Source organism: Gossypium hirsutum, chromosome D05 (assembly GCF_007990345.1).
Source record: "Gossypium hirsutum isolate 1008001.06 chromosome D05, Gossypium_hirsutum_v2.1, whole genome shotgun sequence".
In the NCBI taxonomy this organism is placed as follows: domain Eukaryota; kingdom Viridiplantae; phylum Streptophyta; class Magnoliopsida; order Malvales; family Malvaceae; genus Gossypium; species Gossypium hirsutum.
Genome location: NC_053441.1, coordinates 23,061,823 through 23,083,108, shown reverse-complemented (window position 1 = coordinate 23,083,108; position 21,286 = coordinate 23,061,823). Strand labels below are relative to the sequence as shown.

General features: G+C 31.5%; 2 protein-coding genes across 2 annotated transcripts; one reads left to right on the top strand and one right to left on the bottom strand.

Moving 5' to 3' along the window:
* Positions 1-10,697: 10,697 nt before the first annotated feature.
* LOC121217861 (sm-like protein LSM3B) lies at positions 10,698-12,683 on the top strand. The gene is made up of 3 exons (XM_041094358.1): positions 10,698-11,015; positions 11,795-11,890; positions 12,369-12,683. The coding sequence occupies exons 1-3, from the start codon at positions 10,899-10,901 to the stop codon at positions 12,447-12,449; spliced, it is 294 nt and encodes a 97-aa protein (XP_040950292.1). The 5' UTR covers positions 10,698-10,898; the 3' UTR covers positions 12,450-12,683.
* Positions 12,684-14,608: 1,925 nt separating this feature from the next.
* On the bottom strand, positions 14,609-20,840 carry LOC107914112 (ubiquitin carboxyl-terminal hydrolase MINDY-3). Its single transcript, XM_016842867.2, is given in 8 exon segments — positions 14,609-15,078; positions 15,080-15,705; positions 15,822-15,893; positions 16,419-16,604; positions 16,698-16,821; positions 17,381-17,529; positions 18,150-18,228; positions 19,815-20,840. Coding segments are annotated over 8 exon segments (1,830 nt in total). The 5' UTR covers positions 20,210-20,840; the 3' UTR covers positions 14,609-14,879.
* Positions 20,841-21,286: the final 446 nt, after the last annotated feature.

Genomic DNA, 21,286 nt, shown 5'->3' with positions numbered 1-21,286 from the left:
GTAGGTAATCGAGCATAACTTGCCGGATGGTTCCACCTAATTAAATAAATTTTTAGCATTCGATTATATTTTAAATCTACATAATAATTGTAAAATCTAATATAAAATTTACCTCGTTATGAGTGGGAATGTATACAGGTGGTCCACTTGAGGACGTAAAAATGGAAAGCGAAACCCTGCCCATGACTGCAGTAGTGACAGGCAACTTCTGATTTTCGCTTTATTCGGTCGCGTCGCCCCGCACATCTCCCGGTACAATGTTGCCAACACGGTAGACCCCCAACTAAATTCACCAGCTGCTCGAAAATCAACGAGTTTCAGCAGCCATCTTAGATGTACGAGGTTCCGTGACAAGTCCGGCATCAGATAACCTCCAATTATCTGAAGAATGTATGCTCAAGCATATTAGATTCTTTCTAGTTCGGTTGAATCATCATCCGGATCCGAGAATGTGTCTCGTAACCAGCCTATCTTGATCCGACCTCCGTTAATATTCTTCGGAATAACGCCCAAAAGCTCAAAGCATACTGCTCCTCAATCACCAGATTGAACAGACCCGGTGACTGCGTATCCGTCCACCGGCAATCCCAATTGCAAATTGACATCTTCCAAAGTGATAGTGCACTCTTCACATGGAAGATGGAATGTGTGCGTCTCGGCTCTCCACATCTCAACCAACGCACTGATAAGTTTCGGGTCCAACTTGCATCCCCAGCCTACCGTCGCCACGTGCCAAAAACCTGCCTCCCGCAGATCACCACGTGCCAAAAACCTGCCTCCCGCAGGTAATTCTCTACCAACGGTGATGGAGGACCATGCATATTACGGATATAGCATTGCAATATCCGATCTACAAACTTTTATAACAAATAATAAAATAATAATTTAAAATTGCATAAATAAAAAAAAACCTTAAATAATATTTAAAAATCAAATTTAACACTTACTATTTTCATTTGTTCGATGGATATGTGCTTGTCATCAAGACGAATCAATTCTTCGGCCATTGCTAAATTGGTACAAATTTTTACGATTTAAAAAAAATTCAAAAAATAAAATTTAAAACTTTTAAAAAATAATTAAAAAATTAAAGCTCTTTTAAATAGAAATTTGAGAGGAGTTTGAGAGAATATTAGAGAGAAATTGAGAGAAAGGATTTAGTTGTGAAAAAAAATGAAAGGGGGATTTATATATATATATTTTTACCGTTGTGGGGGTCACCAATGGTAAAAAAAGCAGCCATTGCTACTGTTCACGCGTGGGCAAAACGCGTCCCCAATGAGGCGCTTATGTGGCAGGAAAACGCATCCTTGAGGGAGTGATTTCTGTCCACGTAGGCAAAACCCTTCCTTAGGGATGCGTTTTCCTGCCACGTCCCCTGACATCGCGCTGACGTGGACGCGCTTTTGGGAAATTGGGCCATTCCGGTAATTTTTTCTAAAAAAGAGCTTTTATATGTAATTTGCCCGATAGTTTCTCCCCTACTGTTCATCAACCCACTTGCATTATTTACGGCTTGAGATGCTTCAAACTTCAATTTCTCTCTCGCCTTCTTTTATTTTTATTTATTACTAATACAATTTTTAATATAAAACTCAAAAAAAATCCTTAAAAAATTTCTAAATAAATTTAATAATAAAAAATACAGTGTGATTTTTTCTACTTTTGGGTTTATTTTTTTATTTTATTTGCAATGAAATAAAAAAAATTTTATCAACATTTTGAAATACATTTATTCAACAAAATGAATTTATAGATAATGTATAAGTAATTCATTTACGTTTATGAACAAACATAAAAGTAATTCCATAAACAAGTATATATATTTATGAACAAACATAAAAATAAGGTTGAAGCTTAAAATTTTGTATTAAAATTAAAATTTTCGGATCGCCAATAATTCATTTAATATTTATGAACAAATACAATGAAAAATAAATAAACAAATCCATTGAAGCTCGATTAATTTACTACTCTACTCATATTTGTATTAATTCTCTGTCCCAAATCTTTTGAATATGTATATATTTTCAGATAGAGGTTCGAAGTTGTAATTTGTTGGGATGAAGATCATTTTTATAAAAGAAAATGAAAAAGCATGTGTGTGGAGACATTAAATGAGGAAATAGTGAGGGTGACCAGCTGACTTTTGTTTATATCCATACATGCATACACACACATACATTATATGTATATATTGTGTATAGGGTGTAAATAAATACATATTTGGTGGACCATAAAGAAAAGTTACAATAAACATAGAGACAAAAAGGTTTTACTTTCACATGGGGATGATGGGGTGGGCATATCATGTGAATTATGTACACTTATATATATATGCTGTCTACCATGTGGTTTCATCTCTACATTTATCTCCCCACCAGCTCACCCCCAAACCCATCCACCTTCTTTGATTCTCATTTTTTTTCTCTCTCTTCTTTTTTACAAGTTGACAATTTTCGTCCTACATGTCTAATAATTTAATAGAAAATATAATAAAAATTGTTAAATTATATAAAAACTATAAATATAGATATAAAGGAACAAGGTATAAACATATCCACTTGCTACTAGTTGGCGACTGCTGTAAAAAGCAACCATCCAGTGCAATATGTATCTTTTAATCTTTCTTTCTTTCTTTCTTTTTAAATAAATAAAAAATAAAAGGTAATGAGGCAATCACTTGAATGTGACTCATCAGCATGGGCTAAAAATAAAATGCTTACAATGACTTTTCAAACAATTATGACAGCTACAATAGTTATCCTATTGCTTCTGTTGTTTTTTCTATTTATAATGTTTGTTTTGTCAAAAACACTCTTCTTATTTATTTATTTACTCTTAAAACTCTTCGTATTTATAGTCAATTAAATTTTAGTTCGATTAATATATATATTGTTGTCAATGTGAAAGGACGTAAATTCGAGTATGTTGAAGAGTATTATCCTCCTTTGTATGTATTGAGAAAAGAGCATTGGTAATTTTAAATATTGTGTCACCTATAATGAAATTATTAAAAAAAAAAAAGAAGAAGAAGAAGATTAAAATGGAAGCAATCACCAATTACAAAGCCATGTGCCCCAACTCACTTAAATTATTAGCGTAACATATGTATGGTTGCAGCAGCCGTTTATGTTCAGTTTTAAGTATAATTAGAACATGAAAGCATGTGTTTGAGGTATCAATGACCCTAATTTAAAAGCAAAATAATAATAATAATAATAATAAATATTAAAGCTAAATGGTAAATGATTATAAGGCTTTTTCGCCCTTTTCTTTTTTCTTTTGTAATGTGTTTGGAATATACCTTGGGCTTTATTTGCATCTAATTCTTTTGTTTTTTCTTCTAAAATACAAACCAACTAATGTTGGAAGTCGTGTTGGTAGCTTCAAGTTTAGGGCAATGTTGTTAGACATCAGTTTGGAGAAATTAAAAATTGAATTAGCTTAAGAGTAAATCACTTGGAATCACTAAAAAATGAAAAATGAAATAAAAAGTTGACCATATCAAACTAATTGAATCAGTTTATAATTTTTTTAGATTATATTTTAAATTCCTTATTTATTTAATTATTCTTTGATTTTAAAATATTGATTCAGATAATGTAAAGAAAAAACTACTAAAAAATCAAATCTATTAAATTAAAAATATAAAGATTATTATATCATTTTAAAATTTTATAAAATTCATTTATTTGTTTTTTTTTTAAAATTATTCACTCTCCTAGCCCAATTAAATTTCAAATTCTTAATTAGACTATATTTTAGAAAACTGAATTACCCACTATAATTTCTCACCGTTAAAAAAATTATTCACATTTTTTCCCAATTCCCACTCAATGTAATTATTTCTCAAGGAAATATTATACCGCACCTTTTAAAAAAACTATTCACTTCATGGTATAGATCCATGTTATCAATCTATTGTGCTAACCCTTTATTCTAATTACAATTATTCAAACATATATTATTCCTATTTATAGTTACTGTTGTACTTATTCTTATAACATAAAAAAGAAATTCTTAAATATAAATTTTATAAATTAATGGTTTCTCTAATCAATTAAAGAAGTGTATAAAATCAAACTAGATTAATTTACACACTTGATATAAACATATCTTTATAAAAAAATTATATAATTGTTTGAATTGATAAATTTGAAAATTTGAAAATAATTGTATTTTATGTTCAAGTCCCACAACGTATAGATATTTTTCTAGATTTTGAGTTTAAATATAGTAATAGATGCCAACAATCTCTTGGTACGATGACAAGAGCATTATGTTATAGATATGAGAGCTTGGATCCGATCCCAAAATGACCCCATCCCCTTCCCCAATTATACATTTAGAAATCAAAAAAATAAAAACATCGTGTCATAAAATTATGAGTAACAATAATTTAATTTTTTTAAAAGTAAAATTATATCTATTTGTTATCTCTTTTTTCTCTTTTCTAGAAATGGTAGATACATATTTTTTAATGCTCTTTACTTTGTATCTCACTTTCCTTTTTTATATTTATATAATATTAAAATTTTAATTCACATAATTGATGTACATGGTGTTAATTGTTAAATTACAAATAACATGTTTAATTTTTGTTTAAATTACAACCTAGCAAAACAGCACTCACCTCCGTCTATATATTTTAAATTATAAGAATTTTGTCTAGAGAACATATATTTTGACAAATCAGATGGCCCCAAAAGAGCCAATGAGAGCACTAAAAAAGCCCAAATTGAGCAAGAAAGAAAGAGCATTGGCCCCAGGTGTTTGATAGACATGTTACCATGAGGAAGAAATTAGGGAGACTACCAACAATAACATTTCTCCAGCTTTTTTTTAACTACTTTTTATTTATCAGCCTTTTGAAAAAATTAAATCACTTTTTTAAAAACAAAAATTATGACTAAAGCATTGCAATCAATGTGGTAGTACACGTGTATATTATGTTGACATGTCACTTTTTGTTTTATATGTTATGTCAACAAATGGTCTAAAAATTATTAAAAAAATAAAACAAAAATTCATAGAAAATAGCATGAAGTATAATTCACTAAAAAAAATTAATGTTTTAGTACGTATTTCTATTAAAAATAATTTGACTCTTTCTAAAAAATTGATAGTCAAATTCAAGTCATTTTAAAAGGTTGAGGGTCAAATTTAACTTAAAAAAAATATAAAGATCAAATTGATTAAAAAATATAAATACTAAGGACTCAAGTTGACATTGTACCTTTCTCTTGTTTGGATACGCTATGTAAAAATTTGCAGGATAGGAAAATAAGCAACATCTTGAGGGTAAAACAGAATAGGTATAGGGTTATCTTATCTATAAGGTGTGCTAATAATAATATGAACTCTTGCGTGACTCCTGTTACAACGATATGCATAGTTTTATTTATCATATCTTTTTTGAATAAAATTTAATTTTTATAAGTCAAATTTGATACAGATGGCCAGATATAAATTTAAATTTTATTCATTAAATCTAGTTTGTCTTACACCCTTTATAATTTCAAAATCATGCATATCCATTTGTCCCTGTTATTTGGTTATAATAATATATATGTTTGGGTTCTTTTTTATACATAGTCAATTATTTTCTTCCATTTTCATATATATCTTTAGATTTTTTTTTAGATCAATTACAAATTTTGATATTTAGCTAGAACCATTAGAGCTGTGTGATTTGAATCTCGACTTGAAAAGTTCGAGGTAAAACTGGGGATATGTGGGAGTGGAAGATCGAGAGTCGAACCTCTTGTATCGTTGTGTTTTCTACATTAGTGAATTTCTCCTCTTCTGCCCGTGGTTTTTCCCGATAAGAATTTTCCATGTAAAACTGTGCATTCTTGTTTTTCTTTTTTACTGCTTTGCGATCATTCCTACTTTCATTATCGACGTATAGTATGACGAGAACTATAATGAATTCATAATATATATTTATTTAATTTATTTAAATATAGAAAAGAAAAAGGTTTGGATTATGCATTTCTCTATATTACAATGCACGAGTCATATAAATGAAACTGATTTATGTATGTATACAACTTTTGATATATATTTTTAAATTGTAAAGCAGAATGATAAAACTATGCTTTTATCTTCATATATTTCAAAATAGAACTGTGCTCTTTTTAAACTGTGGATCATGAAAAGGAAATAAAGTGGTGAAAGTCGACAAATTCATGATTCAGATTTATTGTTCATGGTGCATTATTAGTCTCATCATTAATTTTGTTAAATCTAAAAGCAAAAAACAGTGTTTGAAAGATACCACCATAGCACTACTATACAATTATGAGCACTACCCCCAAAATTTCTTTTTTAAACTTTTCTTTTAAATTTTTTTATTTATATTTTCAATATATTTGAATAATTACAAATGAAAAAGTTGTAAGTACGTAACATTTGGTTATTAATCCAAAGTGATGAGTTATGTGTTTGTACAAAAAGTTATTATCTTATTCAAGTAATATCAAATGATTAATTATGTGATTGTAAATGGATGTGAATATCCAAATAAGCATCTATTGGTTAATTATGTCTCTATGAAAAGATACGGAAATTTCTATAAATAGAATACAAATTTTATTTGCATGACATACCACAAACGACTCCAAAGAATTCAAAAACAAAGTTCATTTTTTTTTCATTCTAATATTAGTAGATTATTCTATAAAGATATTGCTGTACACCATTTAGTGCTCATTGCAAAACACATTTAATCATTGTACTTTCATTGTATTCTCGAGGTTTATTTGATTTTAACTTTTTTGCACATTAAAATATAGGTGAGGCGAATAAAACTTAAAAAAAAAAAGAGAAATGATTACACACATTGAAACATTTATTAATTTCTCGTAAGTTTATTTTTTATTTCCACATACCAACAATTTTAAGGTTTGATTTTCATAAATTTCTCTTTTGTATTCACCACACATTTATGGACATTAAAAACCATTGCAATCAGGGGCGGAGCCAGAAATTTTTTTGAGGGGGGTCGAAATAAAGTTTATATTTTCATGATAGCAAAAGTTAAATTTCACCATTTTTATAATATTTTTATAATTTTTAAAAGATTAAATCAATTTTTTTTCATTCTTGGGAGGCCAAAGTGTAATTTTATCATATACTAATTTAAAATTTTTAAAATTATAAAAGGACTAAAGGTGAAAATTTTTATTTTTTTAGGGGGCTGCCAACCCCCTTTGGCTTCGCCCCTGATTGCAGTTATAACGTTAGAAATACATCAAATGGATATAAACCCAATTTTCCTAAATGGTAACCTTGATTAAGAGGTTTACATACAACAAATCCGACGTGTTTATTATAAAAGGAAAAAAAATAAGGTGTGTAAATTTATTAGGTCATTGTATAGCTTATAACATGATCAAGTCTAGAAAGAACATATTAATTAAAAAGTTTTGACATGAAAGACTTGGGTGTTGCAAATGCCAGATGTTGCACGTTTTGAAGATACTTGATGGACTTGTGTTGTCTCAATCTCATCATGTTGAAAAAACTTCTTCGAAATTTTTGTGAAGATCACAATAGTATTGCAAAATATTGATGGACTTAGTACATCTATCAAATAATAAAGGTGAAGAAATACACTAATTGCAATATTCTAGGAAGCTTAATGTGCACATTATGAATTGCACAACACTCTGAGTAAATTTACTAATAATTTCAGATAGAATCATAGAAAGAAATAAGAAGGGTACTCAAATATTTGAGGTACACGATAAATAATGAACTCTACTATACAAGATACCTTGCAGTATAAGAGCGCTAGAGTGATGTAAATTGAACATTCGATAGTAAAGATATAATATCCCCATGAGGATATGTTTTTACGTTTGCTAGAGCTATAGTGTATTGGGAATCCTCCAAGCAAACATGTATCACAAGATCCATGATGGAATCAGAGTTTATCGCTCTTGATTTTATATATACTAGTTTCTAATGTTAGATGCAATGCATGTTAATTTACGTGTTTATTTTTTAATTAATTTTTAAATAATATAAAAAATTGGAATTATATAATAAAGCAAACTATAGGTTTTTTTTTGAAAAAAATATAAGAAAAGGTAAAACAACATGTAGCAATTATAATAATAGTTAATGATAAATTTCAAAACAAACCCACAAAACATTTTTCACTTATGCAAGTAAATAAAAAGGGAAACGATTTTAAGATGACTTGTTTCATATAATATAAACATATATAGAAAAATTAAAAATTTTATTTAATTTTTATGTATGTACGTGTGTGTGAATTCATTAATCAGACCCTTAATTAATTTATTATATACATTCATGGTACGGCAAGAAATAAATTCCCAAAGACGTGGGGGATTTAGGATCACTGAAACCAAGTCAATGAGATCTCTCATTCAACATCCTATTGGCTATTACACATAATATGAGCCATTAATTAATGTGTAAACTTAGTGGGTAAACATAGATAGAGAGGTTGAATGAAAATGCAAGGCAATGTGAAAGTTTAAGCATGAAAAGACCATTTAACAACCGGGATGTAGTTTATAGCAAAACACAGAGTGGGGCAGAGGTGTTTGATGTGGGGATGGATAAGTTGAAAAAATAACAATTCTCCCATTTACATCTCTACTGCCATGGGATGGGCCACCATCATAGTGTTAAACTCCCACAGTTGTACGCTGCTCCACAATTAATTTCACCTAAAGTCAGGATCACACTGATAAACAATTAACATATATGTGTCATGTTGGACCATCTTTGTGGGGGGAACATTCCTAAATGCACCACAGTGGTGTGGGAGAGTGCATTCTTAAGGGGAATATTAAGCCCATTCAAAGCATGGAATTGGGGTAACCCCTAAAATTGCATAAACAGATGTGAGGATGAGAGGATTAGGCACGACTCAACCAAATTTTCATACACTGCCTCCTTCTAAAGTTTTTAGACCATATAGTAAAATTTTCATGTAACAATTTTAAATGCGATTTTAATTGAAATGTTTAAGTTGACAACATCAAATTTACTTAAGGACATTATTAATAGTTAAATATTTAATTTAGTGTCAGAAGTCAATCAAGCATTAATTCAATTAAAAGAATTGCAAAAATATCTTTCATATTTAAAATAAATTATATTATTACGATGATACTTTTGTCTTTTCATATTTTTGATAAAATCAATTGAATTTTTGGATATAGTGAAATTTAAAGTTTTAAATCAATGCCACTATCATTTATAATACCTCAACTTTATCACTTCAATCAAGTCTTTATTTTAATTTTTTTTTTTTACATTTTGATATCATTACACAAATTTTTTGATCCACATTATTTGTATTTGAACTTATGCCTGCTTATTTAAAGTGTTGTATCAAGTTGATGTCATAAGTCAACTCGAGACTAACTCAATTAAAAAATTACTTAAAAGCTATTTTTTAATAAAGAATTAATATCAATTTAATGGTGTCTTCATCTTTCACTATTTTATGAAATGTTTAAATAAAACAACTAAAAATACAATATTGTTTGAGGATTGAACTCAAACTTAAAACAATGTTTAATTATAAACACTTTACCATTTAACCTATAACTCAATTTTTTATTTTTTAAATATAATTTTAATATCATTTTTTTCACCCACATCATGGCTGTGACAAAATCTAATAATGATAATTTTGTTAATTGAGTTGGTATCACAAACCAATTCAACACTAACTCAATATAGATCTGAGTTTTAAAAAAAATTAATTACCACCTTACCTATGACTCAATGAGTCAATTGTCAAATAAATATTTTATAACTATATTTTTAAAGTTGATTTTTTTACCAACATTTTGACATTTCGATAAGTAATTTTTACCTAATATGACGCCATTTTAACGTGCTATAGAAAAATAACAATACGAGCTAAAAAGTAATTTGAGTGCATCTAATATTCTTAATCACAAGTATTTACACATTTAAACTTATTTTTACTCACAAATTAAATTAATTTTAAATATGTTAATTTTTTATGTTTTATATATATGTTGTTATTTCATATGCATTATTATTTATTGAATGTTATTTTTAAATGCATACTTATATTAAAAACCGTGATTTTCGGTGCAATTTTGTTACTAATGAATTATTATTAGTATAGAAATAGATTAATAGAGTTATTTAGTTAAATTTAATATCACGAGTGAAATGCGACTAAAACGATAACATTTTATAAATTTATATTATAATTTACCTTATATCAATCTATTAACTCATGTTCTTTTTTTCTTTCATTACGTGGTCAGTGTCTTTTAATTTTGAAATTGAGCAAATTAGTATTTCTTAAAAATTTTAAATCTTTTAATCTATGTCAATTTCTAAAGTGAGCATCAAGGACAATTAATCACATAGTTAATATCTTTCGTCAATTGCACATAATTTTGATTTATATAATAACAAATTTAACCTTCAATGTTTACATATTTTATTAATTTAGTCTTGATTCTAAAAATTCAAAAAATTCAGCCCTATCATTTATATATTTATAAAAATATTACGGGCTAAATTTGTTAAATCATGACTAAATTGAGAGAATTTGTAAATTATAAGAGCCAAATTTGTTATTTTATCAGTCAAATTTATGTAAAATTGATGAAAAGCAATAAGGTTACAATTATTATCCTTAGTTGCTAATTTTCAAAATTGATAGAGATTAAATTATTTCGATTTTTTATAAGGATAAATTTATTTAATATGAAAATTGAGAAAGACCGAAGAAGTGTTTTTACCATAATTGTATTAGTAGTATAATCAATCAGTTCTATTTTATTTCACTTGCAACCTAAAAGGCTTAAAATCCAATCCTTCACTGTTGAGACGGAAAGAACAAAGAGGGAGCGAAAAGAATGGCAAGCGAGGAAGAGAGCGCGGTGAAGGAGCCTTTGGATTTGATAAGGCTCAGCCTCGACGAGCGTATTTACGTCAAGCTCCGCTCTGACCGTGAGCTCCGTGGCAAGCTCCATGTTCGTTTCCTTTTTCCCCTTTTCTAGATACCTCTAACTCTAGGGTTCCCTTTTCCACCTCTTTTACTTTCAATGTTCCGTTTTCCAATTCCATTTTAGGGTTCCTTAATTTGGGTTTTTTCTTCTTCTTTTTTTCTTCCTTTTTTTTAGTTTAGGATATTCTACTTCAGATAGTATCAGCTAGCCCTTGATACACGTAATGCTATCAGTTCAATGAGTATGCTTAATTATGCCTAAACAGGATGAATCAAAATCTTGAGTGATTCCTTTCTAGGGCTCCCTTTCTTAGTTTGTTTTCATTTATTTATTTAGGGTATGCTAATTCAGATAGTATTGGCTAACCCTAGGATATTGCGACTTCTATGCTCATATGCGAAATGCTACCAATTGCATGAATATACTTAATATGCCTAAACTGGATGAATTGAAATCTTCGTTATCTTTCCCCCCAAATTGTACGACTTGTTGCCTGTTGTGCAATTGATGTGCTGCAATGATGCTACTTTTTGTTTGATTAGTAAAATTTCTAGATCATCCTTTCCTGTGAAGAGCTTGAGAGGGCATTATTAGTTTGTCTATTGGATGGTTCATCTACTCGATGACAATAATCTATGTTCTTAATTTCTAGATCCCTTTGATTCTTCGAGAAGAGTTTTTTCTTGCTTAATAATAGTAATTAGGAATTATATCCTTATTACTTGGAAATATAATTGGCCTTAACATTTAGAAGCTTGTAGCTCTTATTTTGATGCCTAGTTCTTCTCTAATGTGGCTTGCAGGCTTATGATCAGCATTTGAATATGATTCTAGGGGATGTTGAAGAGGTTGTTACAACGGTTGAAATAGATGATGAAACCTATGAAGAGATTGTTCGGGTAGGTTATCTTATTACTTGTCCCTTTCAATATGATTGTTATTTGTTCTGATAGCTAATGTTTGAACCAGAGGTAATAGGCAAGTTTAGTAGTAAGTTTTGGCTGTAATAGTCACAAGTAATTTACTCCCTTTATTTGCCATGAAGAACACATGCATTTTTTTTATTAGGTGTTAGCATTTTCAGAGTTGTTTTAACTTGTCATTTGAAGTTAGAAGAATGACTGCTTATTCACGACTCAAACCACAATCATACTGGCTTGTTATAATTGGTTTTTAGCTATGATTTCTTACTAATACAACCTTAAAGGTGTTTGTTTAGTGACGAACAGAATGAGCTCATTTTATCTTGGTAATGCAAGAATCTGGATATAGAGTGGAAGCAAACATGAACTTCTCCTATTAAGCTGGAAATTTTCTTTCTGATTTATGGTTATTGTTTCATGTTTTTGGATGATAACCCCATTTTCCTCGTTTCAGACTACAAAGCGCACGGTTCCATTTCTCTTTGTTAGGGGGGATGGAGTTATATTGGTTTCTCCACCTCTACGGACTGCTTGATTATGAGAACGAAGTTTCTAGTCGCTTTTTATGGGAATGAATCACACTATGAATCCTTTCATCAAATTTCCTACACTAAGCTGTTGGTTGATGCTGTAGTACGATTGATCCTCTAAAAGATAATTACTACATATTGATGGAATTTGCACATTTTTAGATCATTGATGGAATATTTTTGTATGATCTACTATTTCAGACAAAAGGGGGTAATGGAACACAACTCTTTTCATTGTCTGCTTAAGTTTCAAATGTGAACCATTTGGACATGAAATTCTTGGCTTTTATCTGGCAAGCTAACTTGCCATGAATGGTACTGGAGCTGAAAGAATGAAATGGTTTTGACCGTAGATTATACTTCATTTCATGTTTGATGATTGATCCGAGCTGTGCTGGTTGAATCATCCCATGGTTTTAACCGTTACTCAAATAATCGTCAACACCTTAATGTTTATATGTTTTTAAATAAATGGGAGAATGCAACGCCGCTATGGAGGCGGTACAAGGATTGCTCTATACTGCTTCGTCTTGCATTATTTTAAACACATATTATAAAATATAAATATGATTTATTAATAAGCATAGTTTAATATATATAACCCCTTTTTTTAGAAAAAGAATGCATAACTAATATATATAAATTATATGTAACATTAGTATATATCTAGTATGTAAGCTAAAAATAGATAGGGATATTAAAAATATTTTAGGTGTTAAAATAATGATTTTAAAAGCTAGTTAGCAAAATAAGCATTTATCCAAATCTTGCCTTCCGTTTCAGGTTAATATGTGAATCGGCATCCAAATTATACCCTTTCTAGTGATATTTGTAGGGCAAATTTATTATTAAATACTTTTCTTTTTTTAAAAAAAGAAACAATTAGTACAGTACTTTTTATCAAGTGAACCAAAGCGAAGAGCTTCAGAGGGGGACAAAATTGCAGTGGAAGAGAAAAAAAGAAAAGAAAAGAAGAGGTTGTAACATTTGCATGCTAATATGTTTCCCCACTAACAGCAAACGCAGACCTTGAATGCCGGGATTTTTTAGATAGTACTAAATTATTTTAAAAAATAACTTAGTTTTTACTGTGTCAAAGGGTGCCTCTACTTTCTACAGTGGCACCACCTCTAAAAACCGATCCAATCATTGCTTTATAATTATAGAAATAATGGGATAAAAAATCATTTGTTTTTTTGTGTCTCCACTTCCTAAGCGGCTCCCGTATAAATTTTTCATATTTTCCTATTTATTTTCAAAGTTAATAAAAAATAATATTTTTTTTTTATTTTTGGTGCCGCCTCATTTAATGGAGGCATCAAATTGAATTAAAAAAAACTTCTAGTGTCGCATTCTTCCATGAAGTGGCTAATATCTGTAAAAAAAATTTCCCTGATGATTACTTGAGATGTGGCGGCAACAATATTAATTTTAAAATTTTTTAATGTCGCCACTTTACATGGTATTTCTGAAGCAGTTTAAAATTATTTTTTTCGTGGTCCCTACTATACCCTCAACCTCAACACAAGATCCTAATTTTTTTTCTTGTTACGTTGAAAGAAAAAAAAATGTTAGGGGAGATATTTATTATTATATTCTTTAACGAAAAAATTGTTTCATTATGACTATTATATATATAACAACACGTAAAATATAATGTCGTTTTTAAGATAATAGTTAAGCGGTTAAGAGGTTTTATTCGTAGTGATTACGCAGTTAATAGTCCATATCGAAATATCCCATTTAAAACTAAGGGAGATGAGGGCTTATATCTCGAGTAGTCATTAGGGAAAAAGTTTTTCCTTTTTTACAGATATTGATCACTCCATGGAAGGAGACCAAAAAAAACTTTTAATTCAATTTGGTGCCTCCATTAAAAGAGGCGGCACCAGAAATAATAAAAAAAATTCAATTAACTCTGGAAGTACACGAAAAAATATAAAAATTTTATACAGGTGTCGCCTTGGGAAGTGGTAACAAAAAAATGACTTTTTTCATCCTATTATTTCTGTAATTATAAAGCAATGATTGAGTCACTTTTTGAGGTGGTGCCGCCATAGGAAGTGGAGGCAACCTTTAACACTGTAGAAATTAAGTCATTTTTCTAAATAATCTAGTACTAGGGTCATTTTCATAATTTTTTAATTTTTTTGGGTTAGTTATCTAAAAAACCCTTGAATGCCCATTTGATTGACGTAAGAGATGAGATCATCCTTTTTTTCCCTGAGTGTTTAACAATTAACACATGAAAATTGAAGTAGAATGTCAATGATTACAGGAAATACACAACAGAACCTGAAAAGACAGAAACCAGGAAAATAACTTACCTCCTTGTTTGCAATCAACCAGGTTTACCACTATCTTGCCACCTTTTCCGTTCCAGCGTGTTTCTCAGCAGCAGGAACACTACGGTAAGAATCCCTGAGACGATACATTCACACTATACTAGGAGGGTCCCCGATCCAATTACAAACAGCACGAGGCCAGCGTGTTCTAATGCAGTCTGCCAATGGTGCATGCTGGGGAGGTTGTTCTGGTTTAGCTACTTCTGCATCTTTCTGACTTGATTCACTCCCTGCATTACCAGGGGCAACCGCTGCATCAGCCATAAATTCCTCAGGGTCCACCTTGGGGTACTGAAACCCTCAATTTTGTAAGCCTGGGTCGTTGTACCGGAGTCTCACCTTCGGTTGTTGCTTGGCTGCCATTCAAATCTGATTTTGCAATCCCATTAAAATGGTAAAGATCAAATATCTTTCTACCCATCTGTCCAGTTGAATCCTTAAGACCTCCCAAGTTCTTGTCTAAATCCAAAATAACCTGCCAGAACTCACTCCATACTATGAAGCCTGAGTTGCAGAGGCTATCAAGTTTCTCAGATCGAAGTCGGATACTTGTCTCCCTCAGCACTTGATGGAAAGCTTCCACGCTAATAAACCCACCACCTCCACTCTGATCTTGGGCATCAAAAGCTTTCCGGATCTGTGATTCTCTTTCTTCCAATTCATTCTCATCTTGAACAGCTGTATCCAGAGCAAACAGGACAGTATAATGGGACTCACTTCCAACAACCCATATCGGCCATTTTGGGCATTTTAGATTTTGACCAACCTTACAGAAATTAAGGGATTCCAGAAGGGTGAGGAATCCAACCTCCACACTTGTAAATATACCCTTCAAAAACATGCCACCACCTAAATCCATCCTCCCATCAAATACATTTGGAACAGCTTGCCCGCAGAGCAATAAGTTCACAATTTCCTGAAATAATTTTGTATAAGGTGCAATTACAATGGAAGAATGCATCAAGGACAGCACTACCAATTTGGAGATATTAAAGCCCCATCCCTTCAATGGATATAGGCAAATTTACATACCTGAGAAGCATGGCCAAATGGTGCAGTTACTAGGGGTTGGCTGGGATCATCACGGTCAGCTTGAACACAGTCCTAAAGAAATAAGGAAGCACAGATAAAATTACATCCCCATGCAAACAAAATCTTAACTTTGGACATACAGGTATATGCTTCCTCTTGGGTTAAAGTACTTGGGGGAAGTCCCTGTATTATAGGGACTGGATTAAATTATTCCCTCTATTATTAAATGGTTCAATTTAGTCCCTATACAAATAAAAGGAATCAATCAAGTCCAAATTCTAACAGAGCTGACATTTACTCTGTAAAAGATGTCTTGAAAATTTTTTTCAATTGCAGTTTAGTTCAAAACAAAAGATTTCATTTACAGAACGATAAGAATTTTAAAAATATTAACTCTGTTGAACTTTAAACGATATTTCTTAAAGAGTAAATGTTAACTCTATTTCAATTTGGCCTTATATGAATCTTTTTAATAGTACAAGGACTAAATTGATCCATTTAATAGTAGAGGGACCTCTCAGGTACATTCACCCTTCTGAATTCCGAACTATCAGAAATATTGATGAAGATAAGGAGTTTTCAAGCCAACAAACTCACCAATCCTCGAGAAAGTAATGCCGAGATAAGGAATAGCAGCGCTCCCATGCGACTTTGAAAAATGGGAATCATTGCTTCAAGCCTCTTAAAGGCACTTGTAGGTGATGTGTATCTGTCTACTCTCAGAACTTTCTGCAAATCAGAAGCAGACTCAATTGAAAGACCTTCAAGTGCTTGTGCAATGATCTGACAAACACAAACAATTATCAGCATGCAATAATACAGAAAAGGGCATAGCGGCAATTTATTAAGAATTTAGGTCAACACAATTCCACTAACCACATCCTTTGAACTGCCTTCAGATCCTTCAATGCCGTGGGAAATAACACTTAAAGTTGCAATCACAGCCCTTTTGTTATTTCCACATAAAAATAACATCTCACTCATACTTTTAACCAGGGCTCTGTGTACAGAAACAAAAAATTCAATGAAATAGATAACTGGAAAAAGAAAAGGTTATGACTTATGAAACAGCTGCAAAACTTGAATAAGAAAGCAAATATTCCTTCCAAACTGATTATTACAGAAATAATAAAAAAAATATAGCACTAGCAGTCCACACAAACAACAATGCACCTCAGGAAAGACGCCTACAAATGAGAAATTGCACAATCCACCCAACTTCGCCTAACGAGAGCAGGCATTTTAACTTTTCCCAATTTCTTGACCAAACAACAATTTTAGCAGTACAGATTCTATCATTCATAAAAGCAATCATTAGAACGAACATTGAGACATGGGAGATAATTAGATGATTAATAAAACAAATACGAAGGCAACCATAGGCAGGAAAAGGAGTTACACTGTTGGATAAAATTGCAACTAAAAGTGCTCATGTGTTTAATCCTTTCATATCATGAACCATATGCTAGAAAACTTTGAAACACAAATGTGAGTTAAGAACACCTGTCCTTACGCAGTTTAGAAATAGATCATACAATTTAGCAGTAAAATTTAATTACCTTGCTTTTGCATCTTCAGTAAAAGCAGAAAAATTATTTGACGCAACATATTGACTTTTGGATCTCCTGGAATTCAAATTCTGTGGCATGTTTGCTGCGACTTTACCCAATTCATCAGGAAAGAAAAGAAGATGTTTAAGAACAAATGCCTGTACAGAGACGAAACATTGCCAGCAGAAGCGGCATTGAATGTTTATCAAGTGACAAACATCAAAACAGAAATCAAACTAGGTTAAATAAGGTGGCCATGCTAAAGAATGTAGTAATAAGGTCATCAATTCAGCATGTATCAATTGAAGTTCTCTTAAAAATGAACATCCAAAAAAGTTGCAGAAAATAAGTAAATAAGTACAGTGCATCACTGGTGGAAATAATATTTCTAAGGTATATTTTAAATAAGTGCATCATAGACAAAAATAATAAGTTTAAGCCATCACTGGTGAAAATAACAAGTTTAAGTCAATTTAACAGCTATGTTTTAAATGGATCCAATATTCCTCATATTTGAATATCCATTCAATAATATGATAATTCTATTCAATAACTAAAAATCAAGGAACAAGCAATCCAGAGAATAAAATTTTTCTAAGGTCAGTGCATAATATTAGCCCACTCAGAAAAAAAAAAAGGCAATTACATAAATTCTGGTTTTGCAAAATAAATCAAATAATTGTTGAAAGCATTAGGAACTCCAGATGGCACACCAATTGACAATTTACAAGCTGCCTGGTAGATGAAACTCACACACACTGAGAAATAAAGCAATTACTTGTATGGTTGCTAAGACACCACAGGGCCCACCTTCATGCTGCACTAGGCCCATAGATGTTTCTGGATCAGGGCTAAATCTGCATAATATTTAGGCATGTATTAGGCAATAAGCAAATATAAGAATCACCCGAAATTTCCAGGCCAGGTTCAGAACATGCAATCATAATACATTAAGATGAGGCAGTTTAGCACAAAGAATTGCAAATGATCATAGCCTGCTAGCATTCCGATAATAGGAAGATGCACATGTTGGATTTATAACTAGACAAACTTACTCACAATTGCCATCATCTCTAAGATCTTTCAGTTTAAGATTTACGATCCCTTTTCATGCCTTTTACCAGCTAGGCCACCAATCAAATTACCAGCATGTGAACATAGTGGATCCAGGATTAATGTTCATCAAGGTATGAACTACTGCAGTGTGGTTGGGCTTTTTAATGAGTTGATCGCTAGGTTGATTAGAATTTCAGGGGTTAATTTCTAGGATTATTAAAGGTAGAAGGAAAGGGAATTTATGTCAAGTATTCAACTTAAAATCAATTGACAATAGGTGATTCAACTTGAACATAGTCATAGCAAACCGAGACTTAACCATGTCATAACACAGTCCAAAGAAGGGTCTACTTCTGGATTTCATACTTGGATAACATACACTGTAAGAGGTCAAGATCCAAGATTTTGTACACTCTTAAGTCCAAGATGCTTAGTCACTTTTGGTTCAAGGCTTTCACTTAATAAATTAACATGTAAGAGGTAACTTCTTCCAATTAATATAGAACAAGTATGACAGATATTTAGCACCTTGAGCATGAAAGGCCTATGGAAACTTAAGAATCATGCTGAAAAAGTCTGTGTAAAGCCTGGATTCATCTTATTCTCTAATTTCCAGACTTTGATTGAACCCTTGTAGACTTGAACCTAACTGAAATGTGCTGACCATGAAACTCTACTCTTGAACTGCTAAACGTTGTTCACAACACTATTCATGGCTATTGTCCACAGTACCAGGATGGCTCCAATGTGGCTTTCTAAATCTCATATTTCTTCATCAATTCTTAACCCCATGCAACAACAAATTTTAATTATTAGTCAACTTCAACAGAGTTTTTCATTAAGAAACCCTAGTCGTTAACCTTAATCATCCTAACCATTTCTAATAAGTTTGCTGTGAGATAAACATGTGCATAGTAGCAAGTGTTGATTGTTCTAGCAATTCATTTGAAACGCATTACGGATTGTTTGCATATACCAATGAAGAAAACATTCAGACTCCTAATATTGGTTTTATTCCAGGTAAAAAGTGTTTACCTCATAAACTAAGACGAAACTTTCCACCAACTACAGTAAGCATACCAAAATGAAGTACAAAAATTAACCAAATAATTAAAAATTTCCATCGAAGTCTGATATGCAGAAAACCGTCCATAGCATGTCCTATTCCATTATATAGGAAAAGTAGTTTGATGCTAGTGTAACAAATTCAAATTGCAATTTAGGCCGCCAATTTATCTTGGGATCAAAATCTTTAACCACCATATTTAAGGAAAATTCAATTGAGCCATCAATTTTAAATCCTTAAGTAACTCCCAATCTACGAGCAGTGAACTTAATTAAAAAACAAATTAAAATTTTAAAGTATTAGTAAAATAATATACTTTACCTTATACCCTGATTGCTCCACTGAGCAAGTATATCCTTTGAAACGCCAGTTCCAAACACCATAGCAAATAACTGATGAGCTTCTTTATCTGACAATTCATTCCCTAAATTAACTTCTTTGGCTTTCTTTTCTGCCTCTTTCATTTCGAAATCTCCACTTCTTTCGTTTTTGGACTGAGAACTAGAAGGCGGAGCGGCTTTAGCCGCAGCCAGCATCCGTTTCTCAGCTGCGGCTGCCATGAGCTCGCGCTGCAACTGGCGGCTCTCCTCCGGCGTTTTCGCCGCCGGTAACATGGCAGTGTCTCTGGGCTTGCTCCGTTTAGGCTCTGGCGGCGAATTCTGCATGCTCATCCGTAGAGCCATTCTCAGGTCTTCTTCTTCTTGTTGATCCGCCATTTGATAACCAGCAACCAAATTTTAGCAATTCAAGGCTTCGAAACAGTTGAATTTATATAGGGATCAATCGAATTGAACAAAACATTTAACTTCCATATGTTTACGAATTTGATTTTGATTCAGATTCAATGACTGATAAATACTAAAATAAAAAATAGAAAACCCTGAAAAACAAGTTAGGGTTTCAGATTTCAGGCTGGCTTTAACGAGCTGTACATTAAATTGAAGCGAGTGGAAATTCCGTTTAAGAAAACAAGGACGACCGATTTGATTAAAATTTTCGGTAGGGTTAAAATAGGAAAAGTAAAGTCATGAGGAAAAAAACTGAAGGCGTACGGCATATTGAATGACCATTACGTCCCTGATGCGTTACACAGGGTTTTCCACGTGAATTTGGAGAAAAGGTTAGGGCATTTAGGGTGATAAAGTATTATGCTGTACTTTTAAGAAGAGGAAAGGTCGTGGAAACATTTTTCACCACTAGCAATTTACTTCCCCACATAGCATTCGTAACGAGAGAATTAGTCATTGATAATGACGATAGATATACTGATTTTGACCAAAAAAAAGAAAGAAGAGTGGTACCTTCCTTGGCTTGCATTCCATGGGGGTGCTTCTGTTGTTGAGGACTGTAAGCAGATACCATAATCTAGCAATATATCGTATTATTGTACTTAATTTTGCTTATATATTATATTGAATTTTTCATGTATTATCATTCGTGGTTAAATTATCAATTACTATTGAATGAATGGTAAGGAATATTGTACTCATAAGAAGAGAACTCATATTTGAATCTTGGGGATGACATTGTTGAGAGGGATAACTACGAAGCCTAAATATGAATAATAAAATAGAGGTAAAGATTATATCCAATTAAATTAACATGAATTAATTTAATTAAAAAAAGTTAAATTCTAATCTAAAAATTAAATACACATCACATTCTAAAAAACATCCACTCAATAATAAAATCTAAATCATGGTTATTTGAACCGGTTGAGTATAAGTTCGGAGAAAGGCTTTAGATAGGTTGAATCAAGAACTGATATCGATAGGTTCAACTACACTAAAAAA

What these genes read in the sequence shown, in the direction of transcription:
- LOC121217861 (XM_041094358.1), top strand. Translation starts at nt 10,899, where the DNA reads ATGGCAAGCGAGGAAGAGAGCGCGGTGAAGGAGCCTTTGGATTTGATA. An exon ending in AGCTCCGTGGCAAGCTCCAT is followed by an intron (nt 11,016 to 11,794) that starts GTTCGTTTCCTT and finishes TGTGGCTTGCAG; the next exon opens with GCTTATGATCAGCATTTGAA. An exon ending in CCTATGAAGAGATTGTTCGG is followed by an intron (nt 11,891 to 12,368) that starts GTAGGTTATCTT and finishes TCCTCGTTTCAG; the next exon opens with ACTACAAAGCGCACGGTTCC.